Genomic DNA, 27,593 nt, shown 5'->3' with positions numbered 1-27,593 from the left:
TGGTAATAAGTATTCAGACCCTTCTCTCAGTATTGAGTAGAAGCACCCTTTTGAGCTAGTACAGCCATGAGTCTTCTTGGGAGTGATGCAACAAGTTTTTCACACCTGGATTTTGGGATCCTCTGCCATTCTTCCTTGCAGATCCTCTCCAGTTCTGTCAGGTTGGATGGTGAACTTTGGTGGACAGCCATTTTCAGCTCTCTCCAGAGATGCTCAATTGGGTTTAGATCAGGACTCTGGCTGGGCCAGTCAAGAATGGTCACAGATTTGTTCTGAAGCTACTCTTTTGTCGTTTTAGCTGTGTGCTTGGGATCATTGACTTGTTGGAAGGTGAACCTTCGGCCAAGTCTGAGGTCCAGAGCACTCTGGAAGAGGTTTCATCCAGGATATCTCTGTACTTGGCCGCATTCATGTTTCCTTCAATTGCAACCAGTCGTCCTGTCCCTACAGCTGAAAAACTCCCCCATAGCATGATGCTGCCACCACCATGTTTCATTGTTGGGATTGTATTGGGCAGGTGATGAGCAGTGCCTGGTTTTCTCCACACATATTGCTTAGAATTATCACCAGGAAGTTCTATCTTCGTCTCATCAGACCAGAGAATCTTATTTCTCATAGTCTGGGAGTCCTTCATGTGTTTTTGAGCAAACTCTATGCGGGCTTTCATACAGTGCTGGCCAAAAGTATTGGCACCCCTGCAATTCTGTCAGATAATACTCAGTTTCTTCCTGAAAACGATTGCAATCACAAATTCTTTGGTATTATTCTCTTCATTTAATTTGTCTTCAATGAAAAAAACACAAAGAATTGTCCTAAAGCCAAATTGGATATAATTTCACACCAAACCTAAAGGGGGTGGACAAAAGTATTGGCACCCTTTGAAAAATCATGTGATGCTTCTCTAATTCGTGTAATTAACAGCACCTGTAACTTACCTGTGGCACCTAACAGGTGTTGGCAATAACTAAATCACACTTGCAGCCAGTTAACATGGATTAAAGTTGACTCAACCTCTGTCCTGTGTCCTTGTGTGTACCACATTGAGCATGGAGAAAAGAAAGAAGACCAAAGAACTGTCTGAGGAATTGAGAAACCAAATTGTGAGGAAGCATGAGCAATCTCAAGACTACAAGTCCATCTCCAAAGACCTGAATGTTCCTGTGTCTTCCGTGCGCAGTGTCATCAAGAAGTTTAAAGCCCATGGCACTGTGGCTAACCTCCCTAGATGTGGACGGAAAAGAAAAATTGACGAGAGAATTCAACGCAAGATTGTGCGGATGGTGGATAAAGAACCTCGACTAACATCCAAACAAGTTCAAGCTGTCCTGCCGTCCGAGGGTACAACAGTGTCAACCCGTACTATCCGTCGGCGTCTGAATGAAAAGGGACTGTATGGTAGGATACCCAGGAAGACCCCACTTCTTACCCCGAGACATAAAAAAGCCAGGCTGCAGTTTGCCAAAACTTACCTGAGAAAGCCTAAAACATTTTGGAAGAATGTTCTCTGGTCAGATGAGACAAAAGTAGAGCTTTTTGGGAAAAAGCATCAACATAGAGTGTACAGGAAAAAAAAAAGAGGCATTCAAAGAAAAGAACACGGTCCCTACAGTCAAACATGGCGAAGGTTCCCTGATGTTTTGGGGTTGCTTTGCTGCCTCTGGCACTGGACTGCTTGACCGTGTGCATGGCATTATGAAGTCTGAAGACTACCAACAAATTTTGCAGCATAATGTAGGGCCCAGTGTGAGAAAGCTGGGTCTCCCTCAGAGGTCATGGGTCTTCCAGCAGGACAATGACCCCAAAAAAACACTTCCAAAAGCACTATAAAATGGTTTTAGAGAAAGCACTGGAGACTTCTAAGGTGGCCAGCAATGAGTCCAGACCTGAATCCCATAGAACACCTGTGGAGAGATCTCAAAATGGCAGTTTGGAGAAGGCACCCTTCAAATATCAGGGACCTGGAGCAGTTTGCCAAAGAAGAATGGTCTACAATTCCAGCAGAGCATTGTCAGAAACTCATTGATGGTTACCGGAAGCGGTTGTTCGCAGTTATTTTGGCTAAAGGTTGTGTAACCCAAGTATTAGGCTGAGGGTGCCAATACTTTTGTCCGGCCCTTTTTTGGAGTTTTGTGTGAAATGATCAATGATTTGATTTTTGCTTCATTCTCTTTTGTGTTTTTTCCTTGCAAGCAAATTAAATGAAGAGAATAATACCAAAGAATTTGTGATTGCAATCATTTTCAGGAAGAAACTGAGTATTATCTGACAGAATTGCAGGGGTGCCAATACTTTTGGCCAGCACTGTAGGTCTTTAATTGAGGAGAGGCTTCCGTCGGGCCACTTTGCCATAAAAGCCCGACTGGTGGAGGGCTGCAGTGATGGTTGACTTTGTGGAACTTTCTCAATCTCCCTACTGCATCTCTGAAGCTCAGCCACAGTAATCTTGGGGTTCTTCTTTACCTCTCTCACAAAGGCTCTTATCCCACGATTGCTCAGTTTGGCTGGATGGCCAGGTCTAGGAAGACTTCTGGTGGTCCCAAACTTCTTCCATTTAAGGATTATGGAGACCACTGTGCTTTTAGGAACCTTGAGTAATGCAGAAATTCTTTTGTAATCTTGGTCAGATCTGTGCCTTGCCACAATTGTCTCTGAGCTCCTTGGCAGTTCCTTTTGAGCTCATGATTCTCATTTTGGTCTAACATGCACTGTGAGCTGTGAGGTCTTATATAGACAGGTGTGTGCCTTTCCAAATCAAGTCCTATCAGTTTAGTTAAACACAGCTGGACTCCAATGAATGAGTAGAACCATCTCAAGGAGGATCACAAGGAATTGGACAGCATGTGACTTAAATATGAGTGTCTGAGCAAAAGGTCTGAATACTTATGACCATGTGATATTTCAGTCTCTTTTTTAATAAATATGCAATAATTTCTAATTTGTTTTTTTTCAGTCAAGATGGGGTGCTGAGTGTATATATTAATGAGAAAAAAAATGAACTTTTTAGAATTTACCAAATGGCTGCAATGAAACAGTGAAAAATTTAAAGGCGTCTGAATACTTTCCTTACCCACTGTAGATCAAATGTTGTGTATGTGTGTGTATATGCCGGGGCTGCCATGATGATGAGTATACTAAATTCTGGGGTAGATGGGTTAAGTACCCCCTGACTGCCTAGTTTGCTTTTCCTTCTGATTGTCCCTGTCATATCAGGCCCATTTCTTGGATTCCTCTTAACCTTGGTGGAATCAGACACACAGTAGAAGCAGTGGATATATTTTTTCTTTTGTGTTGTTGGATTTCTTTGTACTTAGATCTGTTTAATTAATGCACTCATTGCACAAAACTTCTGAATACTGTATATTATCCGTGGATATACCTTATTTTTCGGACCATAAGACGCACTTTTTTCCCCCCCAAATTTGGGAGGAAAATGGAGGATGCGTCTTATGTTCTGAACGTTACTTTACCGGATAGTTGCGGTGGTGGTGAAGCAGGATCGCAGGGCCCTCCGTGGCCTCCCTCCTTCAGGAATGCTGTGGCGGCGGTGGCAGAAGAGGAGGTGAAATGCTGTCTGGGGTGAAGCTGTGAGGCAGAGCGGCTGGGGCCGGGGCCAGTGTCGGGCTGTGAGCGGCGTCGGGCGGTGAAGCAGGGCGGCTTTCCGGTGGCTGCGGCCAACTTCCTGAGGCCGTGATCTACAGGAAAATGGCAGCCCGTGCTGGTGCATGTGCAGACTGGGAGCTCCGGCGGCCATTTTCCTGTAGATCACAGCTTTAGGAAGATGGCCGCGCTCGCCACTCTGCCTCACAGCCCGGCACAGGTCCTGGCCGCAGCCCCACAGCATCACACCTCTTCTGCTGCAGCTGCCGGGTTCCTGAGGGAGGGAATGGAGGGCCCTGCGATCCTGCTAACCGTAACCGTAACTCCCAACTGCTGGAGCACCGGCTTCTTGCATCCAGGGTCTGCAGCATTCCTCCACTTCATTTTGCCATTTTCCACCCTAAAATTTGCGGTGCGTCTTATAGTCCAAAAATACGGTACTTTTAGTATCTTAATTGTATACTGTTCTATCCTAAGGATACATTGCATAGGATTGTCTCCTTCATATGCTGTAATATGATGTGTACTTCATCCTGTTATCTCTTAATAAACTTTATCTGTTTAAAAAAAAGTATATAATTAATGAAGAAAATCTCTGTCCCCCATCTTGGTAGCTTGAAAACTATGGAATGCCTTTCAGCAGAACAGAACAAGGGAAGATCTATCAGCGTGCTTTTGGAGGGCAAAGCCTGAAGTATGGTAAAGGAGGGCAGGCTCATCGCTGCTGCTGTGTAGCAGACAGAACTGGACATTCATTGTTACACACTTTGTATGGAAGGGTAAGTCAAGTTCCTATTCTTTTTAATCCCTTCCCAACATAGGACATACAAAATGATGTCTTTTATTCATAATGGAGAATGGGAGAATCAATGGGATTCAATTTGAATCAATGGGAGAATTGTTTGATTAGCCATGCTATCAAAGAGCCACGAATGCCATCAGTTAACCCCTTCACTATATATGACGTACCTCTTATGTCGTGTTTCTGACTTTGATGCAGGCTTTCACATTGAGCACACATTTTTCCCGGCAGATCATGGTTGATTAAACAGCCATCATGTGCCTCTTAACCTGTTATATGCCGCTGTCAATCTCTGACAGTGGCAGGTCACGTGCGCCGGCAGGGGGCATGTCATTTCTTGTGCCCATCTGTGCCATGCGATCATGTCGCGGGCATGCCAATGGGTGCGTGGAATGGCACTCCCCCTGCTGGTGCATGTGAAATGCAGTGTCAGTGATTGACAGCTGGGGGTCTGATGAAGACTTGGCTTGTCATGACAATGATGAGAAAACCAGCCTTCACCTGATGTTCATAGATCGTGATTTTAACCCCTTTCTGACGTGAGGCGTAATGATTATTCTCTGTGCATTAATGACCAGGTGCGTATTATTACGCCTCAGTGATCACCGCCAGGTTTCAGCTAATTCTGACCTGCGCCGCTCCCTGCACATTAACCTGATAGTGCGGGGTCCCGATTATTGCCATGGTGTCCCGATGATGTCATCCGGATCTCCAGGCATTAGCAAGTTTGTTACATCATGCACTGCGCATGATTTATCTAACTTGTTAGTGCAGAGCTGATAGCCCGCATAGTATAGGGATGCTGCTGCATCCCTATGCTATACAAGCAATCAGCCTGCAAAAAATGAAAGTCCCATACTAGGACAAAGTAAGTAAAAGTGTCAAAAAGTGAAATAAAAAAATAAAATATACACATTTGTTATTGCTGCGTCTGGAGCAACCTGATCTATAAAACTGTCCCACTATTTAACCTCTTCAGTGAACACGTTAAAAAAATAAAATAAACTAAGCAAAAAACTGTGCTTTATCATCATACTGCGGAAAAAAACGTGATCAAAAAGCCGAATATAAATAAAAATGGTACCGCTGAAAATGTTATCTTGTCCCGCAAAAAACAAGCCGCCATACAGCTCCATCAGCCAAAAAATACAAAAGTTATAGTTCTCATAATAAAGCGATGCAAAAAAAGTGTTTTTCTATAAAATAGTTTTTGTGTACAAGCGCCAAAACATAAAAAAAAGATATAAATGTAGTATTGCTGTAAACGTACTGACCCGAAGGCTAAAGCTGACTGATCAATTTTACCACACACGGAGCAGAATAAAAAAGGCCTAAAAAACAATTCCTGAATTGTTGGTTTTTGTTTATTATGCCTCCCAAAACAATCGGAATAGAAAGCGATCAAAAAATGTCAAGTGTCCGAAAATGGTACCAATAAAAAACGTCAACTTGTCCCGCAAAAGACAAGGGTTGTGTTAAAATTAGGGTTGGGATTTTTTCAAAAGTAAAGAAAAAAAAAAGATGACTATTGAGCGCAAGTGCTCGCTACTTGAGTTTACATCGGGTGCTCGGGTGACATGCTTGAGTCTCCGCCCCATATGTTTTGCGGCTCTTATACAGCCAAAAAAATCACGTGGGTATTGTCTGCATTGCAAGGTCAATCCCCGCATGTTTTTTGGGTGTCTAACAAGCATGAAACATGTGGGGCGGGGACTCGTGCATGTCACTTGCGCACATGCGATACCCGAGTACCCAATGCAAACATAAGTAGCGAGCACTTGCGCTCAAGGCTAATTGCAACATATTCAGTATGATAACCTAATGTTCTCAAATTCTGTGTCGTACCTCTGGGTTCAAAATTTTCACTATACCCCTTGATAAAATCCTTGAGCGGTCTAGTTTCCAAAATGGGGTCACTTATACGAGGTTTCCACTGTTAAGGCACATTAGGGGCTCCCCAAACGTGACATGGCGTCCGCTAATTATTCAAGCAAATTTTACATTCAAAAAGTCAAATGGCGCTCCTTCCCTTCCAAACCCTGCCGTGTACCCAAACAGTGGTTTTCCCCCACATATGGGGTATCTGCGTGCTCATAAGAAATTGCACCATAAATATTTTGGTCCATTTTTTCCTGTTCCCCTTGCAAAAATAAAAAAATTGGGTCTAAAGTAACATTTTTGTGAAAAAAAGTTAAATGTTCATTGTTTTCTTCCACATTCCAGAAATTCCTGTGAAGCACCTGAAGGGTTAATAAACTTCTTGAATGTGATTTTGAGCACCTTGAGGGGTGGAGTTTTTAGAATGGTGTCACTTTTGGGTATTTTCTGTCATTAAGGCCCCTCAAAGTCACTTGAAATGTGATGTGGTCCCTAAAAAAAGAAAAAAAAAAGAATGGTTTCATAAATTTTGTTAAAAAAATGAGAAATCGCTGGTCAACTGTTAACCCTTATAGCTTCCAAAATTGTGCTGATGTAAAGTAGACATGTGGGAAATGTTACTTATTAACTATTTTGTGTGACATACCTCTCTGATGTAAGGGCATGAAAATTCAAAGTTTGAAAATTGCGAAAGTTTTCAAAATTTTCCCAAATTTCCGATTTTTTTCACAAAGTAGCAAAAGTCATTTCGAAGAAATTTTCCCATTAAATGAAGTACAATATGTCATGAAAAAACATTCTCAGAATCAGTGGGAACAGTTGAAGCGTTCCAGAGTTATCTCATAAAGTGACACTGGTCATAATTGTAAAATTGGCCTGGTCATTAACTTGCAAACAGCCTTCGGTGGTAAAGGGGTTAACTATACATAATAGTGCTGATGCACTGCTATATATAGCACAATCGATCAGGCGATTGCAGCTTCAAGTCCCCTAAAAGAACTGTTAACCCCTTTAAAGCTCATGACATATTAATACGCGTCTTTGCCCTGGACTTTAAGAGCCTGATCCGTATTAGTATGTCATGGCGATCGCGCGCGCGCACAGGCTGTGTGGGCGCGATCGTTGCCGGGTGTCAGCTGATTGTCACAGCTGACACCCGGTACTATGTGCAGGGAGCTGTCCCGCACCGCTCCTGGCACATTAACCCCTGCAATGCTGCGATCGCAGCATTGCGGTGGCAAGGGGAGGTGATCGCAATACTCACTTCCTCTTCCAGCCTCCAGCGCGGTCTGCCCCGGCTTCCCGGATGTTGCCATGACGACCCGATGTCGTCATGACAACATCCGGGTCACCAGACAGCAGGAAGATTTTTTGGTCATGCGCAGTACATGACCAAACTATCTTTTGACTGTGCAGCGCTGACAACCTGCATGGCACAGGGATGGTGCTCCATCCCTATGCTATACAGGTGATCAGAATAAAAAAGTGAAAGTCCCATAGTGAGACAAAGTATACAAATAAAAAAAAAATATTGTAAAAATATTAATAAAAAAAAAAAAAAGAATCCACCAAAAATAAAAATATAATGTACCAATCAATAAATATTATGAAAAAACAAACAATAAAAGTACACATTTGGTATCGCCGCATCCGGAACGATGTGCCCTATAAAATTGTCCCACTAGTTAACCCCTTCAGTGAACACTGTAAAAATAAATAAATAAATAAATAAAAAAAAAACACGCAAAAAACAATGCTTTATCATACCGCCAAACAAAAAATGGAATAACACGCGATCAAAAAGACGAATATAAATAAAATGGTACCGCTGAAAACGTCATCTCGTCCCACAAAAAACAAGCCGCCATACAGCTCCATCAGCCGAAAAGTAAAAAAGTTATAGTTCTCAGAATAAAGCGATGCAAAAAATATTTTTGTCCTTAAAATAGCTTTTATTGTGTAAAAGCGCCAAAACATAGAAAAACTATATAAATGTGGTACCGCTGTAAACGTACTGACCCGAATAATAAAGGTACCTTATCAATTTTACCACACGCGGAACAGAATAAAATTTAAAAAAAAAAACAATTCCCGAATTGTTGGTTTTTGTTTATTCTGCCTCCCAAAAGCTGGAATAGAAAGCGATCAAAAAATGTCACGTGCCTGAAAATGGCACCAATAAAAACGTCAACTCATCCTGCAAAAAACAAGCCGTCACATGACTGTCGTGCAAAATATGGAAAAATTATAGCTCTCAAAATATGGCAATGCAAAAACTAGATTTTACAATGTGTCTTTTAGTGTGTGACAGCTGTCAATCAGAAAAACCCAATATGATTCTGGTATCGCTGTAATCGCACCGACCCAAAGTATATTGTCGTCTAATCACTTATACCGCACGAGGAACAGCGTAAAAAATAAACGCTAGGGTTGGGGTTAGGGTTGTTTTTTTTTTTTTTCAGAAAAATAAAAACATGACTATGGCAACTAGTGTTGAGCGCAAGTGTTCGCTAGAGAACTCCTTTTCTCCTCGTACCCTTGTGAAAATAAACAAATTCGGGCTAAAACGTCATTTTTGTGGAAAAAGCTTGATTTTTTTTTTTATTTTCACGGCTCCAAGTTATAAACTTCTGTAAAGGACTTGGGGGTTCAAGGTGCTCACCACAGATCTAGACAAGTGCCCTGCTTATCTATTTGCTTACTCAGGAGAAATTGCACAACAAACTGCATGGTGCAATTTCTCTTGTTACCCTTTTGAAAATGCAAAAGTGGGGGCTGAAAAACATTTTTGTGGGAAAAATGTGAACATTTTATTTTTACAGCTCAATGTTATAAACTTCTGTGAAGCACCTGGGGGTTCAAGGTGCTCACCACACATCTAGATAAGTTCCCTGAGGGGTCTAGTTTCCAAAATGGTGTCACTTGTGGGGGGTTTCCACTGTTTAGGCACATCAGGGGCTCCCCAAATGCAACATGGCGTCTGCTAATTATTCAAGCAAATTTTACATTCAAAAAGTCAAATGGCGCTCCTTCCCTTCCGAACCCGGCCATGCACCCAAACAGTAGTTTTTCGCCACATATGAGGTATCTGCGTGCCCAGGAGAAATTGCACAACAAATTTTGGGGTCCATTTTTTTCCTGTTACCCCTGCGAAAATAAAAAAACTTGGGTCTAAAGTTACATTTTTGTGAAAAAAGTTAAATGTTAATTTTTTTCTTCCACATTCTAAAAATTCCTGTGAAGCACCTGAAGGGTTAATAAAGTTCTTGAATGTGGTTTTGAGCACCTTGAGGGGTGCAGTTTTTAGAATGGTGTCACTTTTGGGTATTTTCAGTCATAAAGACCCCTCAAAGTGACTTCAAATGTGATGTGGTCCCTAAAAAAATGTTTTTTGTAAATTTTGTTGGAAAAATGAGAAATCGCTCTTAACCCTTATAGCTCCCTAATAAAAAAAAATTTGGGTTCCAAAATTGTGCTGATGTAAAGTAGACATGTGGGAAATGTTATTTATTAACTATTTTGTGTGACATCTCTCTGATTTAAGGGGATAAAATTTCAAATTTTGAAAATTGCAAAATTTTCAAAATTTTCGCCAAATTTCCATTTTTTTCACAAATAAACGCAAGTGATATCGAAGAAATTTTACCACAATCATGAAGTACAATATGTCCCGAAAAAACATTCTCAGAATCAGGGGGATCCGTTGAAGCGTTCCAGAGTAATTACCTCATAAAGTGATCAGAATTGTAAAAATTGGCCTGGTCATTAACGTGCAAACCACCTTGGGTTGTAAAGGGGTTAAAAAATAAATAAATAAATAAATAAATATATATATATATATATATATATATATATATATATATATATATATATATATATATATATATATATATATATATATATATATATATATATATATGTAAATACACATTTGGTATCACTGTGTTCGTAAAAGTCTTATCTATCAAAATATAAAGTAAATTATTTAAATCGGTAAATGACGTAATGAGGAAAAAAAAATTAAAACTCTACAATCGTGTTTTTTTGGCCGCTACATCATTGCAACAAAATGCGTTAAGAAGGTACCCCAAAATGATATCAATAAAAATATCAGCTCAGCGTGCAAAAAGTAAGCCCTCACATAGCACTATATCCCTAAAATTGAAAAGGTTACGGGTCTCGGAAAATGGCAACACAAGTAAAGTTTGTTTGTTTTTATTAGAAATCTCAGATATTTCACTACTTAAATAAAAAGTAAAGTATACATGATTGGTATGTGTGTAATTGTAGTGACCTGGAGAATCATATTGCCAGGTTAGTTTTACCGTATGGTGAATTTGGTGAGTAAAAAAAAAAAAAAAAAAATTCTAAATTGTGGAATTTCACTTTCTTCTCCTTCCCCCCACAACGACACCATGGAGAGAGGGGATCCGCCCTTCAAGGACAGGAAACCTACAGATAAAAAGGGCGGTACCTTTCTCCCTCATCAGTTGGTTTCCTGTCCTTGACGGGGAACCTACAATAGAATGACGTACCTGTAGAAGGAAAGGCATACCTGAGTGCCAGAAAAGAAGGATTATCGATGCCAAACCCGGCTAGACCGATTTAGGCAGCGGGGTTACCCTGCCTCGGCTGGCACGTTGTCCTGAAGCACCACTGCAGGGGTCAGTGGGCCTCTAGGGTGTGTGGGTGGTGGCAGCAGAGAAGACGGATGGAGCATCTGTGGACGCGCTGCCTCTCCCTCGATCCTCACGGCCTGCTTGCAGGCAGCCCGGGCCGGCGCTGGTGGGAAGCGTGCACCAAAACTCCCAGGTTCTAGTGCGCACGCGCAGGGTTGCGGTGCGCCCCTATGACGCACTGCTGCAGGGCATGACTGGAAATCCAGTCGGCGCATACGTGTGACCTCTTCTGGGGATGCTGGGAGTGCCGGTGTCCCTATGGCGCTGGCGTCCAGGTCATATCTCTCTCCCTCTCCCTCGACACACCTTCTCATTTAAAGATTTTTCTGTATTTTCATGACTTTGAAAATTGTACATTCACACTGAAGGCATCAAAACTATGAATTAACACATGTGGAATTATATACTTTACAAAAAAGTGAAACAACTGAAAATATGTCTTAAATTCTAGGTTCTTCAAAGTAGCCACCTTTTGCTTTGATGACTGCTTTGCAGACTTTTGGTCTGTAATATATATATATATATATATATATATATATAATTATAATATAATATATAATATTGCCTGGCACTGCAGGGGAGGGGAGTGCCAGGAAGCACTAAGAGAGTGCTTCTGATAGAGCTCTGGCAGTCTCCCCATCAGTCATGAGTGAGCAGGAGCACCAGGAGGTGCTGACTCTGCACCCCCAGTCACCACCATCACCACAGCAGCACCTGCAGGCGCAGCCACAACAGCAAAAGAAGAAGCGGGATAAGGAAACGGGACGTCAAGAGTACCCTTCTCATCATTACGAGCATGGTAACAGTGGGAGTGGGCGTTCTGGCAGATCGTCCCAGCACAGCAAGGACTCCAGTGTGGCATCGACCCTGAGACCCGTCTACAAAAATGGTTCCTCCTCCTAACCCGGTACCCCTCCTTCCATCAGAATGGTAAGTGATCTTTGTGAAAGTTCACTTTATATTTAGGGTTCCCCCCTTTCCTCTCTTCTTATTCAGGGAAGGAAAAGAGCGGGCAAGACCAAACACAGGACCTGTGCACTTTGCACAGAAGAGTTACCTAGTATGTGGGAAGAAAGACCCTGCAGCTCTTATATAGAACAAACAATCTGTGAAGAAACCCCAAAGTTTGCTTCAGAGCTTAGGTCTATAATAAACTCACAGGTAGAGAATATCTTTTAGATCCCTTCAGGATAAGGGAAAAAAACTGAAAGTCCAGAAACAGGTCCCCTAAATTCGGGTCTAGCAGTCTAGAGGATGAAGAGGGGGACTCGGATACATCCCAATTCATCTCAATCTTCATCCTCATCCAGGGACAAAGGCGGTCGTAGCTGTTTCTCTATAGAAGTTACAGATGGCCTCGTTAAAGCCGTCAGGTCCACCATGGGGTTGGTAGGTCTTCGTCCAAAAAGATCAGTTCAGGACATAATGTTCGGCGGACTAGAACAAAAAAAAGAGAAGATCTTTTCCTCTTAATGAGAAAATTCAATCCCTAATTAAGAGAGTGGAAGAAAACCGAGAGAGAGAACCTATTATCCCCAAAGAGGAAGTACAGTGGGGGAAAAAAAATATTTGGTCAGCCACCAATTGTGCACTTAAAAAGATGAGGCCTGTAATTGACATCATAAGTAGACCTCAACTATGAGACAAAATGAGAAAACAAATCCTGAAAATCATTGTCTGATTTGGAAAGAAATTTTTTTCAAATTTTGGTGGAAAATAAGTATTTGGTCAATTACAAACAAGTAAGATTTCTGGCTCTGAGACCTGTAACTTCTGTAAGAGGCTCCTTTTGTCCTCCACTCATTACCTGTAGTACTGGCACCTGTTTGAACTCGTTATCAGTATAAAAGACACCTGTCTGCAACCTCATACAGTCACACTCCAAACTCCACTATGGTGAAGACCAAAGAGCTGTCGAAGGACACCATAAACAAAATTGTAGCCCTGCACCAGGCTGTGAAGACTGAATCTGCAATAGGCAAGCAGCTTGGTGTGAAGAAATCAACTGTGGGAGCAATAATTAGAAAATGGAAGACATACAAGACCACTGATAATCTCCCTCGATCTGGGGCTCCACACAAGATCTCACACCGTGGGGTCAAAATGATCTCAAGAACGGTGAGCAAAAATCCCAGAACCACACAGGGGACCTAGTGAATGACCTGTAGAGAGCTGGGACCAACGTTACACAGGCTACCATCAGTAACACACTATGCCGCCAGAAACACAGATCCTGCAGTGCCAGACGTGTCCCCCTGCTTAAGCCATTACATATCCGGGCCCGTCTGAAGTTTGCTAGAGAGCATTTGGATGATCCAGAAGAGTATTGGGAGAATGTCATATGGTCAGATGAAACCAAAGTAGAACTGTTTGGTAGAAACACAACTCGTTGTGTTTGGAGGAGAAAGAAAGCTGAGTTGTATCCAAACACCACCATACCTACTGTGAAGCATGGGGGTGGCAACATCATGCTTTGGAGCAGTTTCTCTGTCAAGAGACAAGGACGACTGATCAGTGTACATGAAAGAATGAATGGGGCCATGTATCGTGCGAGTTTGAGTGCAAAGCTCCTTCCATCAGCAAGGGCATTGAAGATGAAACGTGGCTGGATCTTTCAGCATGATTATGATGCCAAGCGCACCATCAGAGCAACGAAGGAGTGACTTCCTAAGAAGCATTTCATGGTCCTGGAGTGGCCTAACCAGTCTCCAGATCTAAACCCTATAGAAAACCTTTGGAGGGAGTTGAAAGTCTGTGTTGCCCAGCGACAGCCCCAAAACATCACTGCTGTAGAGGAGATCTGCATGGAGGACTGGGCCAACATACAAGCAACAGTGTGTGCCAACCTTGTGAAGACTTACAGAAAGCGTTTGACCTCTGTCATTGCCAGCAAAGGATGTATAACAAAGTATTGAGATGAACTTTTGGAATTGACCAAATACTTATTTTCCACCAAAATTTGAAAAAAAACTCTTTCCAAATCAGACAATGTGATTTTCAGGATTTGTTTTCTCATTTTGGCTCTCATAGTTGAGGTCTACCTATGATGTCAATTATAGGCCTCTCTCATCTTTTTAAGTGGGAGAACTTTCACAATTGGTGGCTGGCTAAATACTTTTTTTCCCCACTGTATCCGTTCGATGACCCAGCTTGTTCATTTTGTGAAAAGGCGCCAAAAGTAAACGTGGCTAAATCTTCCAAAAAGTTTTCCCTTCCTTTTGAGAACATGGGAGTATTGGAGGGTCCCATGGACAAAAAAGCGGATACTTTCCTAAAGGGTTCATGGGAGGCCGCTTGGGGTGGTGGTTAAAATCTGCGGTAGCAGCCACTTGTACGGATAGATCATTAATGGAATCACAGCTGAGGGAGAAAACTTCTAGGGATGCTATACTAGACTCTCCATCCCAGTAATGAAAGGGGCAGCTGCCTTCTTGGCTGATACATCTGCTGACTGTCAGGCTGGCTGCCAGATCGGCAGTTTTCTCTAACGCAGCCTGGCGATCCCTCTGGCCTAAATGTTGGCCAGGAGATCTCCAGACAAAGTCAAGATTATGCTCCATTCCCTGTGAGGGCGAATTCTTATTTGGACCTACGCTTGATGATATTCTCTAAAAAGGGGGGGATAATTAAAAACGCTTCCCTGTCCTCTCCAGTACCTCTTATAGGTAATCCTTTCGGAGTAGGAAATTTATCCGTAGAAAGTCCCCCAGGGACCAGGATAAGTGGGAAGATAAAAGGAGGAAAACCAAAGGGTTCTTGTTCAACAGAACCCCCAATGACCACCCCCCTCCCCCACCTGGGGAAAACCCTCATTGGGAAGTCTTTGTGTTATCTCTTTCTCCCGGCCTGGGAAAGCATATGAAACAGCTCTTGGATCTTAGACCTAATAAAATCAGGTCTAAAATTTCAATTCCGCTCAATTCCCCAACCAAATTTCATAGTGATACCTAAGAGATCCCCAGACGTAGAGCAACAAGCCTTAGAGCAGGAGGCTCTAGGCCTGATGGGGAAAGCAGTCCTTCAGGAGGTCCCTTACCGGGAAAAAGGCAAAGGATTCTACTCCCCTCTATTTCTGAGGAAAAAACGGATGGCACTTTCAGGACAATCCTAAATCTAAAGAAACTGAACAAGTTATTGAAGATTCAGACCTTCAAAATGGAAACAATGTAACCATCTGTAAAATGCTGTTTCCGGACTGTTTCATGACTGTTCTGGACCTAAAGGACAGGTATGTGTCCCTGTATTCATTGATCCCTGCTTTTATCAATCTGTTTTCCCTGGTTTGTGTCCTGTACCCAATCCATTATCTGCTGTCTATTAATCCCTGTATTCATTGATCCCTGCTTGTATCAATCTGTTTTCCCTGGTATGTTTGATCCCATCTGCATGTTTATCACCTCACTCCTTTGATCCCAATACACACTGGTCACTCTGTCTATTTCCTGAATGAATTTAGCATCTGCGTCCTAATTATTCCCCACTTCCACCCTGTGCTCTGTGTCCAGTCTTGCTGCGGCCCCTCCCTCCTGCCTTCTGATCACAGCTGGTTAAACTCCATGTGCTTTTAAGAACTTCATATATCCAGAGTCCCTGGTGGCATAGACCAGTCTGGCTCTAAAGGGGTCGATCTTAAGGGTCTTATCTGAAATATGCTGGAAATAGGCCAGCAGTGGCCAGAAGGTTCGAGTTACTATTTACTAACTGTTCTTAGTTTCTCTTTCTCATTCACACTTAAACCTTCACTATGCTTACATACGTTCTTACTGTCTTTGCATCACTAATCCTCACTCTCCTTTGCTATCCCCAAACCCCAGCACCCTCTAATTAAATAAGCATCTCTCCTTCCCCCTTAACTCCCCACCTGACTTCATCTGCAGATCTGCTCCTCAACCTCAGAACTATCCTACCAAAACATAAAACAAGCTGGATACTCTCCTTCTCCCACCTGCTCTCCCTCTTTCTGATTCTCCTCACTGCTGGCGACCTATCTCCCAATTTTGGACCCCCACAACTTACACCTCTTACCAATTCCCCCTCCTATTTCTTCCAACCAACTGCAAAGTACCACAACCTCTCCTACATAAAACCTGTGCCCTGGACGCCCACCCCCCTGCTCCCTCTCTCTGGAGCACTCTGGAACGCCCGCTCTGTCTGCAACAAGCTCCATTTTGTCCACGACCTCTTTACCTCTCGTCATCTCTCCTTCATGGGCATCACAGAGACATGGCTAACACCCTGTGACACTGCCTCCCCTGCTGCACTGTGTTACGGTGGCCTCCACTTCACCCATGCTCCTTGCCTTGGTAAGACATGGTGGAGGAGTGGGTCTTCTCCTTTCTACAAACTGCACCTTTAGCCCTATCCCACCTCTATCTCCCTTCTTTTGACGTCCACTCTGTCTGCATCTACTCTCCCTCCAACCTCCAAGTGACTTATATAGCGACCTCCGGGCCCAGTCACTGCCTTTATTGACCAATTGTCCACCTGGCTTCTCTACTTTCTCTCTGCTGACATTCCCAAAATCATCATGGGCGATTTCAACATCCCCACTGACACTCGCCAGTCAACAGCATCGAAACTCCTGTCGCTTACTTCCTTACATCCTTTGGACTTACTCAGTGTCCTCCTCAGCCACCCATACAGATGGACACACACTAGACCTCATCTTCACCCGACTCTGCTCCCTACCTAACCTCACAACCTCCCCCCTACCCCTATCGGACCACCATCTACTCATGTTCTCATCCCTGTCCTCCTCACCTGTCACCCATGTCCAACAACTAGCACCCCCCCCCCCAGAAACATTGCACATCTAGACACTCACACACTCCCTGACTATATTCTACCACTGACATCCATATCCTCACTCCACGACACACAGTGCCACTGCTTTCTACAATGCCACTCTCACATCAGCTATTGATTCAGTCGCCCCTCTTGTGCATGGCAAAGCGTGACAAGTGAACCGGCATCCCTGGCACAACAACCTCACTAAATAGCTTTGGCAAACATGCAGCGTTGCGGAGCGGCGTTAGAAGCAAACACATTCGCAAGATGACTTCACTGCATTCAAACAAGCAACACTCGCATTCAAATCAACCCTCACCTCTGTTAAACAGGCCTATTTCACAACCCTAATATCTTCCTTATCCTACAACCCCAATCAGTTATTCAACACTGTTAACTCTCTCCTCCGCCCTCCACTGCTCCCTCCGATCTCTGTTATCTCTGCTGAGGAGTTTGCCACACACTTCAAAAACAAGATTGACCAAACACGGCAAGTCTTTACTGTCCGACCACCACAACCCCTTTGTTTCCCAGACCATTGCCCTTCCCCCATAACCTCCCTTTCCAACATCACGGAAGGAGACCTCACTCGTCTCCTCTCCAAATCACACCTCACCACTTGTACACTCGACCCCCATCCCACCACCTCCCCAACCTCACCCCCACACCCATCCCATCACTAACCCATCTCTTCAACCTATCACTAACTTCTGGTACCTTCCCTTCTGCCTTCAAACATGCCACAATCACGACCATCCTCAAAAAGCCATCCCTTGACCCAACCGCCTTGTCCAGCTACCGCCCCATATCACTGCTCCCATTTTCCTCCAAACTTCTTGAGCAACACGTTTACGCTGAACTTTCCTCTCACTTCTCATCTAACTCTGTCTTCGACAACCGACAATCTGACTTCTGCCCCCGCCATTCCACCGAAACTGCCCTTACCAAAATTACTAATGACTTACTAACAGCCAAAGCTAACAGACAATTCTCTGTACTCCTTCTTCTTGACCTGTCCTCTGCCTTCGACACAGTTGACCACTGCCTACTACTACAGATCCTTTCTTTCTTTGGCATCAAAGACCTTGCCCTATCTTGGATCTCCTCATACCTTTCTAACCGCACTTTTAGCGTCTCCCACTCCCACACTAGCTCCTCATCCCGCCGCCTCTCTGTTGGAGTCTCTCAAGGCTCTCTCCTAAAACCCCTACTCTTCTCAATCTACACCCTTGGCCTGGGACAGCCCATAAAATCCCATGGCTTCCAGTATCATCTGTAGGCTGATGACACCCAGATCTACCTCTCTGGCCCAGATGTCACCTCTCTGCTATCCAGAATCCTAGCATGTTTATCAGCCATTTCCTCCTTCTACTCCTCTCTCTTCCTCAGTCTCAATGTGGACAAAACTGAACTCATCATCTTTCACCTATCTCGCATATCTTCCCCACCTGATATTTCTACCACAATAAATGACATCACACTTTCACCTGTACCGGCAGACCGCTGCCTCGGAGTAACCCTTGACTCTGCCCTGTCCTTCAAACTCCTTATCAAAGCTCTTGCCACCTGCTGTCGCCTCCAGCTCAAAAATATTTCTAGAATCCGTCCTTTCCTCAGCCCTCAATCTACTAAACTGCTTGTGCATGCCTTCATGTCCCGCCTCGACTACTGTAACATCCTCCTCTGTGGCCTACCTGCTAACACTCTCGCACCCCTTTTGTCCGTCCTCATCTCTGCTTGCCAACTAGTTCACCTCTTGCCTCGCTACTCCTCTGCTACCCCCCTTTGCATATCCCTTCACTGGCTCCCAATTGCCCAGCGTATCCAGTTCAAACTACCAACACTGACCTACAAAACCATCCATAACCTTTCTCCTCCATACATCTCTGAACTAATCTCCCAATATATTCCCTTACGTAATCTCCTTTCCTCCCAAGACCTCCTTCTCTCCTTTACACCTATTCCTCACCCAATCGCCTCTAAGATTTCTCCTGAATATCCCCCATCCTATGGAATTCTGTGCCTCAACACGTCCGATTAGCCTCTGCATTTGGATCCTTCAGACGGAACCTGAAAACCCATCTCTTCAAACACGCTTACAGCCTGCCATGACCTTGCCTGCTGCCACCTCAACAACACAGGAGTTACTGCAACCCCCCCAACCTACTGTCTCCTTCTCCTTTCCTGCAGAATGTAAGCCCGCAAGGGCAGGGTCCTCTTCCCTCTGTACCAGTCTATCATTGTTAGTTTTGTTTTCTGTAAGTGATATCTGTATTTGGTATGTAACCCCTTCTTATGTACAGCACAATGGAATCAATGGCGCTATATAAATTAATAATCATAATAAAGGACGCTTACTATCACGTCCCCATCCACAAAGACCATCAGAAATTCCACAGGGTAGCAGTCCCAATAGGAGGGGTAGTCAAGCACTCTCAGTTCCGGCCCTCCCATTCGGTCTAGCCATAGCTCCACGGGTGTTCACCAAAATAGTTGCAGAGGTAATGGCACACTTGAGGGAACAAGATATCCTAATTGTCCCGTACCTGGATGATTTTTTGAGAATGGGCAACTCTCTCCATCATTGCAAGAACCAACTAGAGAAAGTCATGGATTCCTTGACAACCTTAGCCTGGCTTTTGTATCTAAAGAAATCCAAAACCGAGCCGAACCAAGTACAGGAATATCTGAATATCCTATTAGACTCAAAAAATCAGGAGTGTTGCTTCCCGGCAGAAAAAGTTCAGAAGATCATAGCTCAGATTTCTCGGATAAGGGACCTCCTAGGTTCCATGACTTCCTGTATCCCGGCCTTTCAATGGGCTTAGACACACACCAGAGATTTGCAGTGGGAAAGCTTAACAGCTGAAAATTTTCTAAAAGGGCATTTAGAAGGTCATCAAAAACTACACTTTCTCTAGGATGGTTGATGAGGATAGACATATTAACCCGGGGTATTCCGTGGGTGACTTCAGTCTCTCAGATTCTGGCCACAGATGCAAGCCGTAGAGGTTTGGGAAGGTCACTTGAACGATCAGATAGCTCAGGGGGGTATGGACAGAGTACCTAAGATCAGTAACCTCAAACATTAAAGAACTGCTAGCAGTAAAGTTAGCCCTTTTAGAATTCTTAAACTATTCAGGGACACCACATAAGAGTATTCTGAGACAACCGGGTAGTAGTAGTAGCATATTTAAATCACCAGGTAGGAACCAGGTCCCGCCCTCTCCATTTTCCAGTTAGCCGAAAGCAATTTGCGGTCCCCACCTGCACTCCACTTAAGAGGGACAGAAAATCTCAGAGCAGACTTCGAGTCGAACACATCTGAGACAAGGCGAGTGGGAACTGATTCGGTCAGTATTCAATCAGATCACAGAAATGTGGGAACGTCCTACCATAAATCTATTCGCCAACAGTCAGAACAAGAAAGTAGATGCATTCTGCTCAATAGACCCCAAGAGGGAACCCCATAGCATTAGATGCCTTCATAATTCCATGGGACCATCATCTAGCCCAGGGGTCCTCAAACTACGGCCCGCGGGCCACATGGTGCCCGCGGAGGACTTTTATCCGGCCCGCCGGGCTGTGAGCTGAGGAGAGGGGAGCGGTGTCAGCGCCCGCCCTTCTCCCCTTCTTGCTCTGGGCCCCGGCAGGCGGATACTTACCTCTCCCCGTGCCTCTGCAGATCCGCTGTCTTCCTGCTCTGCGCTTCCTGTGACGTCTCAGGTCAGAGGGCGCGGTGACGTCTTTACACCGCGCCCTTCCGAGTGCCGTCACAGGTAGCGCAGAGCGGGACAACGCTGCCGCGACGCTGGAGTCCGGACCAGAGTAGAGCAGCGGCAGCAGGTGAGGAGGAGTGAGGTGAGTATTGGATTTATTTATTTTTTTAATGTATGGAGGCATAGGTCATTATATGGGGGGGGTGACATCCTGCAAGGGGTATAATATGGGGGTGACATCCTGCCTGGGGCATGATATGGGGGGTGACATCCTGCATGTGGCATTACATGGGGGGTGACATGCTGCATGTGGCATTACATGGGGGGTGACATGCTGCATGGGGCATTACATGGGGGGTGACATGCTGCATGGGGCATTATATGGGGGGGTGACATGATGCATGGGGCATTATATGGGGGGGTGACATGCTGCATGGGGCATTATAAAGACAGGGGAGTTATATCCTGCATGGGGCATTATATGGGGGGGGTGACATGCTGCATGGGGCATTATATGGGGGGATGACATGCTGCATGGGGCATTATATGGGGGGATGACATGCTGCATGGGGCATTATATGGGGGGGTGACATGCTGCATGGGGCATTATAAAGACAGGGGAGTGATATCCTGCATGGGGCATTATATGGGGGGGTGACATGCTGCATGGGGCATTATATGGGGGGGGGGACATGCTGCATGGGGCATTATAAAGACAGGGGAGTGATATCCTGCATGGGGCATTATATGGGGGGGGTGACATCCTGCATGGGGCATTATATGGGGGGGGTGACATCCTGCATGGGGCATTATATGGGGGGGTGACATCCTGCATGGGGCATTATATGGGGGGGTGACATCCTGCATGGGGCATTATATGGGGGGGTGACATCCTGCATGGTGCATTATATGGGGGGGTGACATCCTGCATGGTGCATTATATGGGGGGGTGACATCCTGCATGGGGCATTATATGGGGGGGGTGACATCCTGCATGGGGCATTATATGGGGGGGGTGACATCCTGCATGGGGCATTATATGGGGGGTGACATCCTGCATGGGGCATTATATGGGGGGGGAAGGGACATCCTGCATGGTGCATTATATGGGGGGGTGACATCCTGCATGGGGCATTATATGGGGGGGGTGACATCCTGCATGGGGCATTATATGGGGGGTGACATCCTGCATGGGGCATTATATGGGGGGTGACATCCTGCATGGGGCATTATATGGGGGGGGAAGGGACATGCTGCATAGGGCATTATATGGGGGTGGCATCCAGCATGGGGCATTATAAGGGGAGAACAGCCTGCATATGGCATTGTAAGGGGGAAACGGCCTGCCCATTGAGGACCTATGCTGCCTATTGGGAACATTTACCTGCCTATTGGGAACATTTACCTGCCTATTGGGGACATTTACCTGCCTATTGGGGACATTTACCTGCCTATTGAGGACCGATGCTGCCTTTTGGGGACATTTACCTGCCTATTGAGGACCTATGCTGCCTATTGGGTACAGTTACCTACCTATTGAAATACCGGTTGATTTAACTTTACTTGTTCTTCATTTTAAATATTGTATTTGTTCCTGTATTGTTTTTTTTACTTCAAAATAAGATATGTGCAGTGTGCATAGGAATTTGTTCATAGTTTTTTTTAAAAACTATATTCCGGCCCTCCAATGGTCTGAGGGACCATGAACTGGCCCCCTGTTTAAAAAGTTTGAGGACCCCTGATCTAGCCTATGCTTTTCCTCCGATGGCCCTGATTTTGGCAGTTCTGAGGAAGATCCGGGAAGACAGGGCAAAAGTGATCTTTATAGCCCCCTTCTGGCCGAAGAGAACGTGGTTTTCTTGGCTGAGGATGATGTCCATCTCCGACCCCTGGGTACTCCCGGAAGTCCCGGATCTTCTCTCCCAGGGGCCAGTTCTTCATCTTCAGGTAACAAACTTACACATGACAGCCTTGAATTTGAGAGGTCTCTACTGAGGGATAAAGGGTTTTCCCCAAACTTAATCTCCATGTAACTACAAAGTAGGAAACCTGTAACCACCAAACTTTACAGGAAAACTTTCCTTTCATCCTCAGGTTCCAGAGTTCAAGGAGACGTGTTCCACTGACGGCCATTTTAGAATTTCTGCAGAAAGGGTTGGAACAGGGCCTAGCTACAAGCACCTTGAAGGTTCAAGTTGCAGCATTAGGGGCTCTATACAGTTGCGACCTGGTCAGGAATCGGTGGAAATCTAGGTTCATCAAGGCATCAACTAGATCTAGACCCATCCGCATTTGGAACCTTCCTCCTTGGAATTTAAACTTAGTCCCTACAGCTGTAACCAAACCTCATTTCGAACCTTTGGCAGACACATCTCTTAAAATCCTATCCCTCAAAACATCACTTTTAGTAGCTCTCACGTCAGCGCGTAGAGTCAGTGACATCCAGGCATTATCTGCAGGCCCTCCCTTCACACAAATCTTGGAGGATAGAGTTCTACTAAAAGCCGACCCAGCCTACCTACCTAAAGTGGGTTCACGATTCCATAGGTCTCGGGAGATCACCCTCCCTTCCTTTTGCCCCAATCCCAAGAACAAAGGAGAAAAGGACCTATGTAGATTAGATGTCAGAAGGTGCCTAATTCAGTACCTAGAGGCCACACAAGAGTGTAGGAAGGAAAGGGCTCTCTTTGTGTGCTTCCTGGGACTTCGGAGGGGGAAAAAAGTTTCCAAAGGCACGTTGGCGAGATGGATAAGGGATGCCATCACTCTGGCATACTCCTTATACATGAAGCTGCCCCGGAGAAACTGAAGGCTCACTAGACAAGGGCAGTGGCAGCCTCCTGGGTGGAAAGAGCTGGGGCTTCAATAGAACAGATATGTAGAGCTGCTACGTGGTCATCTACCTCTACATTCTTTAATCACTATCGGCTGGACCTAGCCTCTTCTTCAGACCTTACTTTTTGTAGAAGTGTTCTGGAAGCAGCCTTCCCTCCCTAATGATACATTTCTCTGCAATTCTCTCTGTGGCGCCGTCATGGGGGAAGGAGAAAGACGTAGTTACTTACCGGTAATGGGATTTCTTAGAGCCCATGACTCCACTCGTACATTCCCTCCCTTCACGCGTTGGTGTGAACACTTCATTTCCAACGTTTTGGAAGAATGTTCTCTGGTCAGATGAGACAAAAGTAGAGCTTTTTGTGAAAAAGCATCAACTTAGAGTGTACAGGAAAAAAAAAGAGGCATTCAAAGAAAAGAACACTGTCCCTACAGTAAAACATGGCGATGGTTCCCTGATGTTTTGGGGTTGCTTTGCTGCCTCTGGCACTGGACTGCTTGACCGTGTGCATGGCATTATGAAGTCTGAAGACTACCAACAAATTTTGCAGCATAATGTAGGGCCCAGTGTGAGAAAGCTGCGTCTCCCTCAGAGGCCATGGGTCTTCCAGCAGGACAATGACCCAAAACACACTTCCAAAAGCACTATAAAATGGTTTGAGAGAAAGCACTGGAGACTTCTAAGTCCAGACCTGAATCCCATAGAACACCTGTGGAGAGATCTCAAAATGGCAGTTTGGAGAAGTCACCCTTCAAATATCAGGGACCTGGAGCAGTTTGCCAAAGAAGAATGGTCTACAATTCCAGCAGAGCATTGTAAGAAACTCATTGATGGTTATCGGAAGCGGTTGTTCGCAGTTATTTTGGCTAAAGGTTGTGCAACCAAGTATTAGGCTGAGGGTGCCAAAACTTTTGTCTGGCCCATTTTTGGAGTTTTGTGTGAAATGATCAATGATTTGATTTTTGCTTCATTCTCTTTGTGTTTTTGCCTTGCAAGCAAATTAAATGAAGATAATACCAAATAATTTGTGATTGCAATCATTATCATATCCACCTGACTTCTGCACAACACAACTGATGGTCCCAACTTTATTTATAAGGCAAGAAATCCCACTTATTAAACCTGACAGGGCACACCTGTGAAGTGAAAACCATTTCCGGCGACTACCTCTTGAAGCTCATCAAGAGAATGCCAAGAGTGTGCAAAGCAGTCATCAAAGCAAAAGGTGGCTACTTTGAAGAACCTAGAATATAAGACATATTTTCAGTTGTTTCACACTTTTGTTAAGTATATAATTCCACATGTGTTAATTCATAGTTTTGATGCGTTCAGTGTAAATGTACAATTTTCATGGTCATGAAAATACAGAAAAATCTTTAAATGAGAAGATGTGTCCAAACATTTGGTCTGTACTGTATGGGCCCCCTCACACCCATCCTGGTATGTATGGCACCTTCATTCCTCCTCCTGGTATGTATGACCCTCCTCACACCTATCCTGGTATGTATGGCACCTTCATCCCTCTTCCTGGTATGTATGGCACCTTCATTCCTCTTCCTGGTATGTATGGCACCTTCATTCCTCTTCCTGGTATGTATGGCACTCTTCATCCCTGTAGGTATGCCCCCCTCTTCATTCCTGTATTTATGTATTTATGCCCCCCCCTTCATTCCTGTAATTTTGGCCCCCCTTCATTCCTGTATTTATGCCTCCCCCCTTCATCCCTGTATGTATGGCCCCCCTTCATCTTTTATCCCTGTATGTATGGCCCCCCTTCATCTTTTATCCCTGTATGTATGGCTCCTTCATCCCTGTATGTATGGGCCCCCTCATCCTTCATCCCGGTATGTATGACCCCCTCATCCTTCATCCCGCTTTGTATGGCCCCCTCATCCTTCATCCCGGTATGTATGGCCCCCTCATCCTTCATCCTGGTATGTATGGCCCCCTCATCCTTCATCCCGGTATGTATGGCCCCCTCATCCTTCATCCCGGTATGTATGACCCCCTCATCCTTCATCCCGGTATGTATGGCCCCTTCATCCTTCATCCCGGTATGTATGGCCCCCTTCATCTTTCATCCCGGTATGTATGGCCCCCTTCATCTTTCATCCCGGTATGTATGGCCCCCTCATCCTTCATCCCGGTATGTATGGCCCCCCTTCATCTTTCATCCTGATATGTATGGCCCCCCTTCATCTTTCATCCCGGTATTTGTGGCCCCCTTCATCCCTGTATGTGTGGCCCCCCTTCATCTTTCCCATTCATCCCTGTATGCATGGCCCCCCCTGATCCTGGTATGCTTGGCACCCCCTGATCCCCGTCACACTGCGCAGAAAAAATAAACAATCATACCTCCTCTCTCCTCCAGCTCTGCGTCTAGCTCTGTTGCCGACAGGGATCTCACTGTGTGAGCTGCACAGGGCGTAACTGCCATGCTCCCTCACACAGCGAGATGCTGTGCCGGTATAGTCACTGCTCCCCACGCCGGGACTGTGTGGGAGTGGTGAATGTTCATGGACTTTAATAGTGGGCACGCTGACTGCCGAGCGCAGCAGGAGCCACACTGTGGGTACAGTGTGCGCGCTATTAGGGAGAATGAATGGTCACTGCTCCCCACGCACACAGTCCTGGCGTGGGGAGCAGTGACTATTCCGGCCCAGAGCGGGATACAGCGCTGGAGGAGAGAGGAGGTGAGTGTAATTTTTTTTTCTGTGCAGCGTGACTGTGATCTGGGGGTACCAAGCATACCAAGATGAAGGGTGCCATATATGCCAAGAAGAGGTATGAGTGGGGCCATACATACCGGGATGAGGGGGGCCATATATACAGGGATGAAGGGTGCCATACATACCAGGAGCCGCGCTGCAGGCACAGTGTGCCGGCTATTAAGGAAAATGAATATTCACTGCTCCCCATGCTCATGGGAAGGAGCATAGTTTGACTTTTTGAATGCAAAATTGGCTGGAATCGAGAGCGGACACCATGTCGCTTTTGGGGAGCCCCTGATGCGTCTAAACAGAGGAAACTCCCCAAATGTGACCCCATTTTGGAAACTACACCCCTCAAGGATTTTACCAAGGCGTACAGTGAGCATTCTGAACACGGGTACGACACAGAATTTGATAACATTTAGGTCGTCATATTGAATATGTTGTCATTAGTGTTGCGTGCAAGTGCTAGCTACTTGAGTTTGTATCGGGTGCTTGCCTTTGCACCGATTATCGCGGATGCTCGAGTCTCTGCCCCTCATGTTTCATCACTGTTAGACGCCCCCCAAAAAACATGCGGGGATTGAGCGTGTATGGCAGGCAATCCCCACGTGTTTTTTTTCTTCTTTATATCAGCCGCAAAACATGTGGGTCGGGGACTCGAGCATGTCACTCGAGCACCCGCGATACTAGGAGTATACCAGAGAACCCAATGCAAAATAAATTAGTGAGCACTTGCGCTCAACACTAGCCCTTGGAGGGTCATCAAATGCTGTTTTGGGTGCAGTTTTTGTATAATTGGGATGATTTGTGGAGATTTTTAATACATAGGCTTATCAAGGCCACTATATGTTTTACAAGAGCAGAAATTAAAGTACAGAAATTTGGATCCTGCCAGCTTTAGGTCCGTGCACTCTGATGCTGCTGAGGCAAAGCTTGCGACATCGGAGAGTGCAGTTCTACCAGAGGTGCAGCCATGCCACCAGCTGGGACTGGCATCCAATCAGGAGAGAACCCTCCCCCTGGCATCAGGAAGCCCGGAGTGGTATGCTCCTGAAGATCGCTCATGAGAAATCCCCCTTTTTAGGCCAAAACTGTCTGCAGTAGTAAATGATTAAAAACATGTGTTGGAACGGAGTGTTTAGTTTCTGATGTTTTCTGTGATGATAATTTTTCTGTTTGTTTCGATTTATTGTGTTTTTATTTCTTCAGTCTCTCAGATATGACACCAGCTATTTCGTAGAATATTTTGCCTTGGACCTCCTAATGGAAAATGGAGAATGTCGTGGTGTTATTGCATTATGTATGGAAGATGGATCCATACATCGATTCAAGGCTAAGAACACGGTTATAGCTACAGGGTAATATATTTTATTTCTGATAATGACCAGCAGCTGGGAAGTTCTGGACTGCCATTCTATTTTTCCAGAATTTCATATGAAGCTAGTTCTTTTTTTTTTGTATTTGGAGAGAGCCCAAGGAAACATGGAGAGAATGTACGAGCTCCATGCAGATGTTGTCCTTGGTCAGATTCAGGTCTAGGACACAGCCCTGCAAAGCAACAATGCTACCTGCTCAGCTACT

General features: G+C 45.0%; 1 protein-coding gene across 1 annotated transcript in view; it reads left to right on the top strand.

Annotated features, from left to right (window-relative positions):
• The window catches only part of SDHA (succinate dehydrogenase complex flavoprotein subunit A), a 121,819-nt gene that overhangs the window by 28,774 nt on the left and 65,452 nt on the right, over nucleotides 1-27,593 (top strand). Inside the window, exons 5-6 of the mRNA XM_073678451.1 lie at nucleotides 4,212-4,376; nucleotides 27,222-27,370. Coding sequence (XP_073534552.1) covers nucleotides 4,212-4,376; nucleotides 27,222-27,370 — 314 coding nt within the window. The remainder of the gene's footprint in view (nucleotides 1-4,211; nucleotides 4,377-27,221; nucleotides 27,371-27,593) is intronic.

Source organism: Phyllobates terribilis, unplaced genomic scaffold (assembly GCF_046119375.1).
Source record: "Phyllobates terribilis strain yellow unplaced genomic scaffold, ASM4611937v1 Scaffold_4__5_contigs__length_816908805, whole genome shotgun sequence".
Classification (NCBI taxonomy): domain Eukaryota; kingdom Metazoa; phylum Chordata; class Amphibia; order Anura; family Dendrobatidae; genus Phyllobates; species Phyllobates terribilis.
The sequence above is the reverse complement of the archived record's forward strand: the minus strand, read 5'-3'. Positions and strand labels throughout refer to the sequence as shown.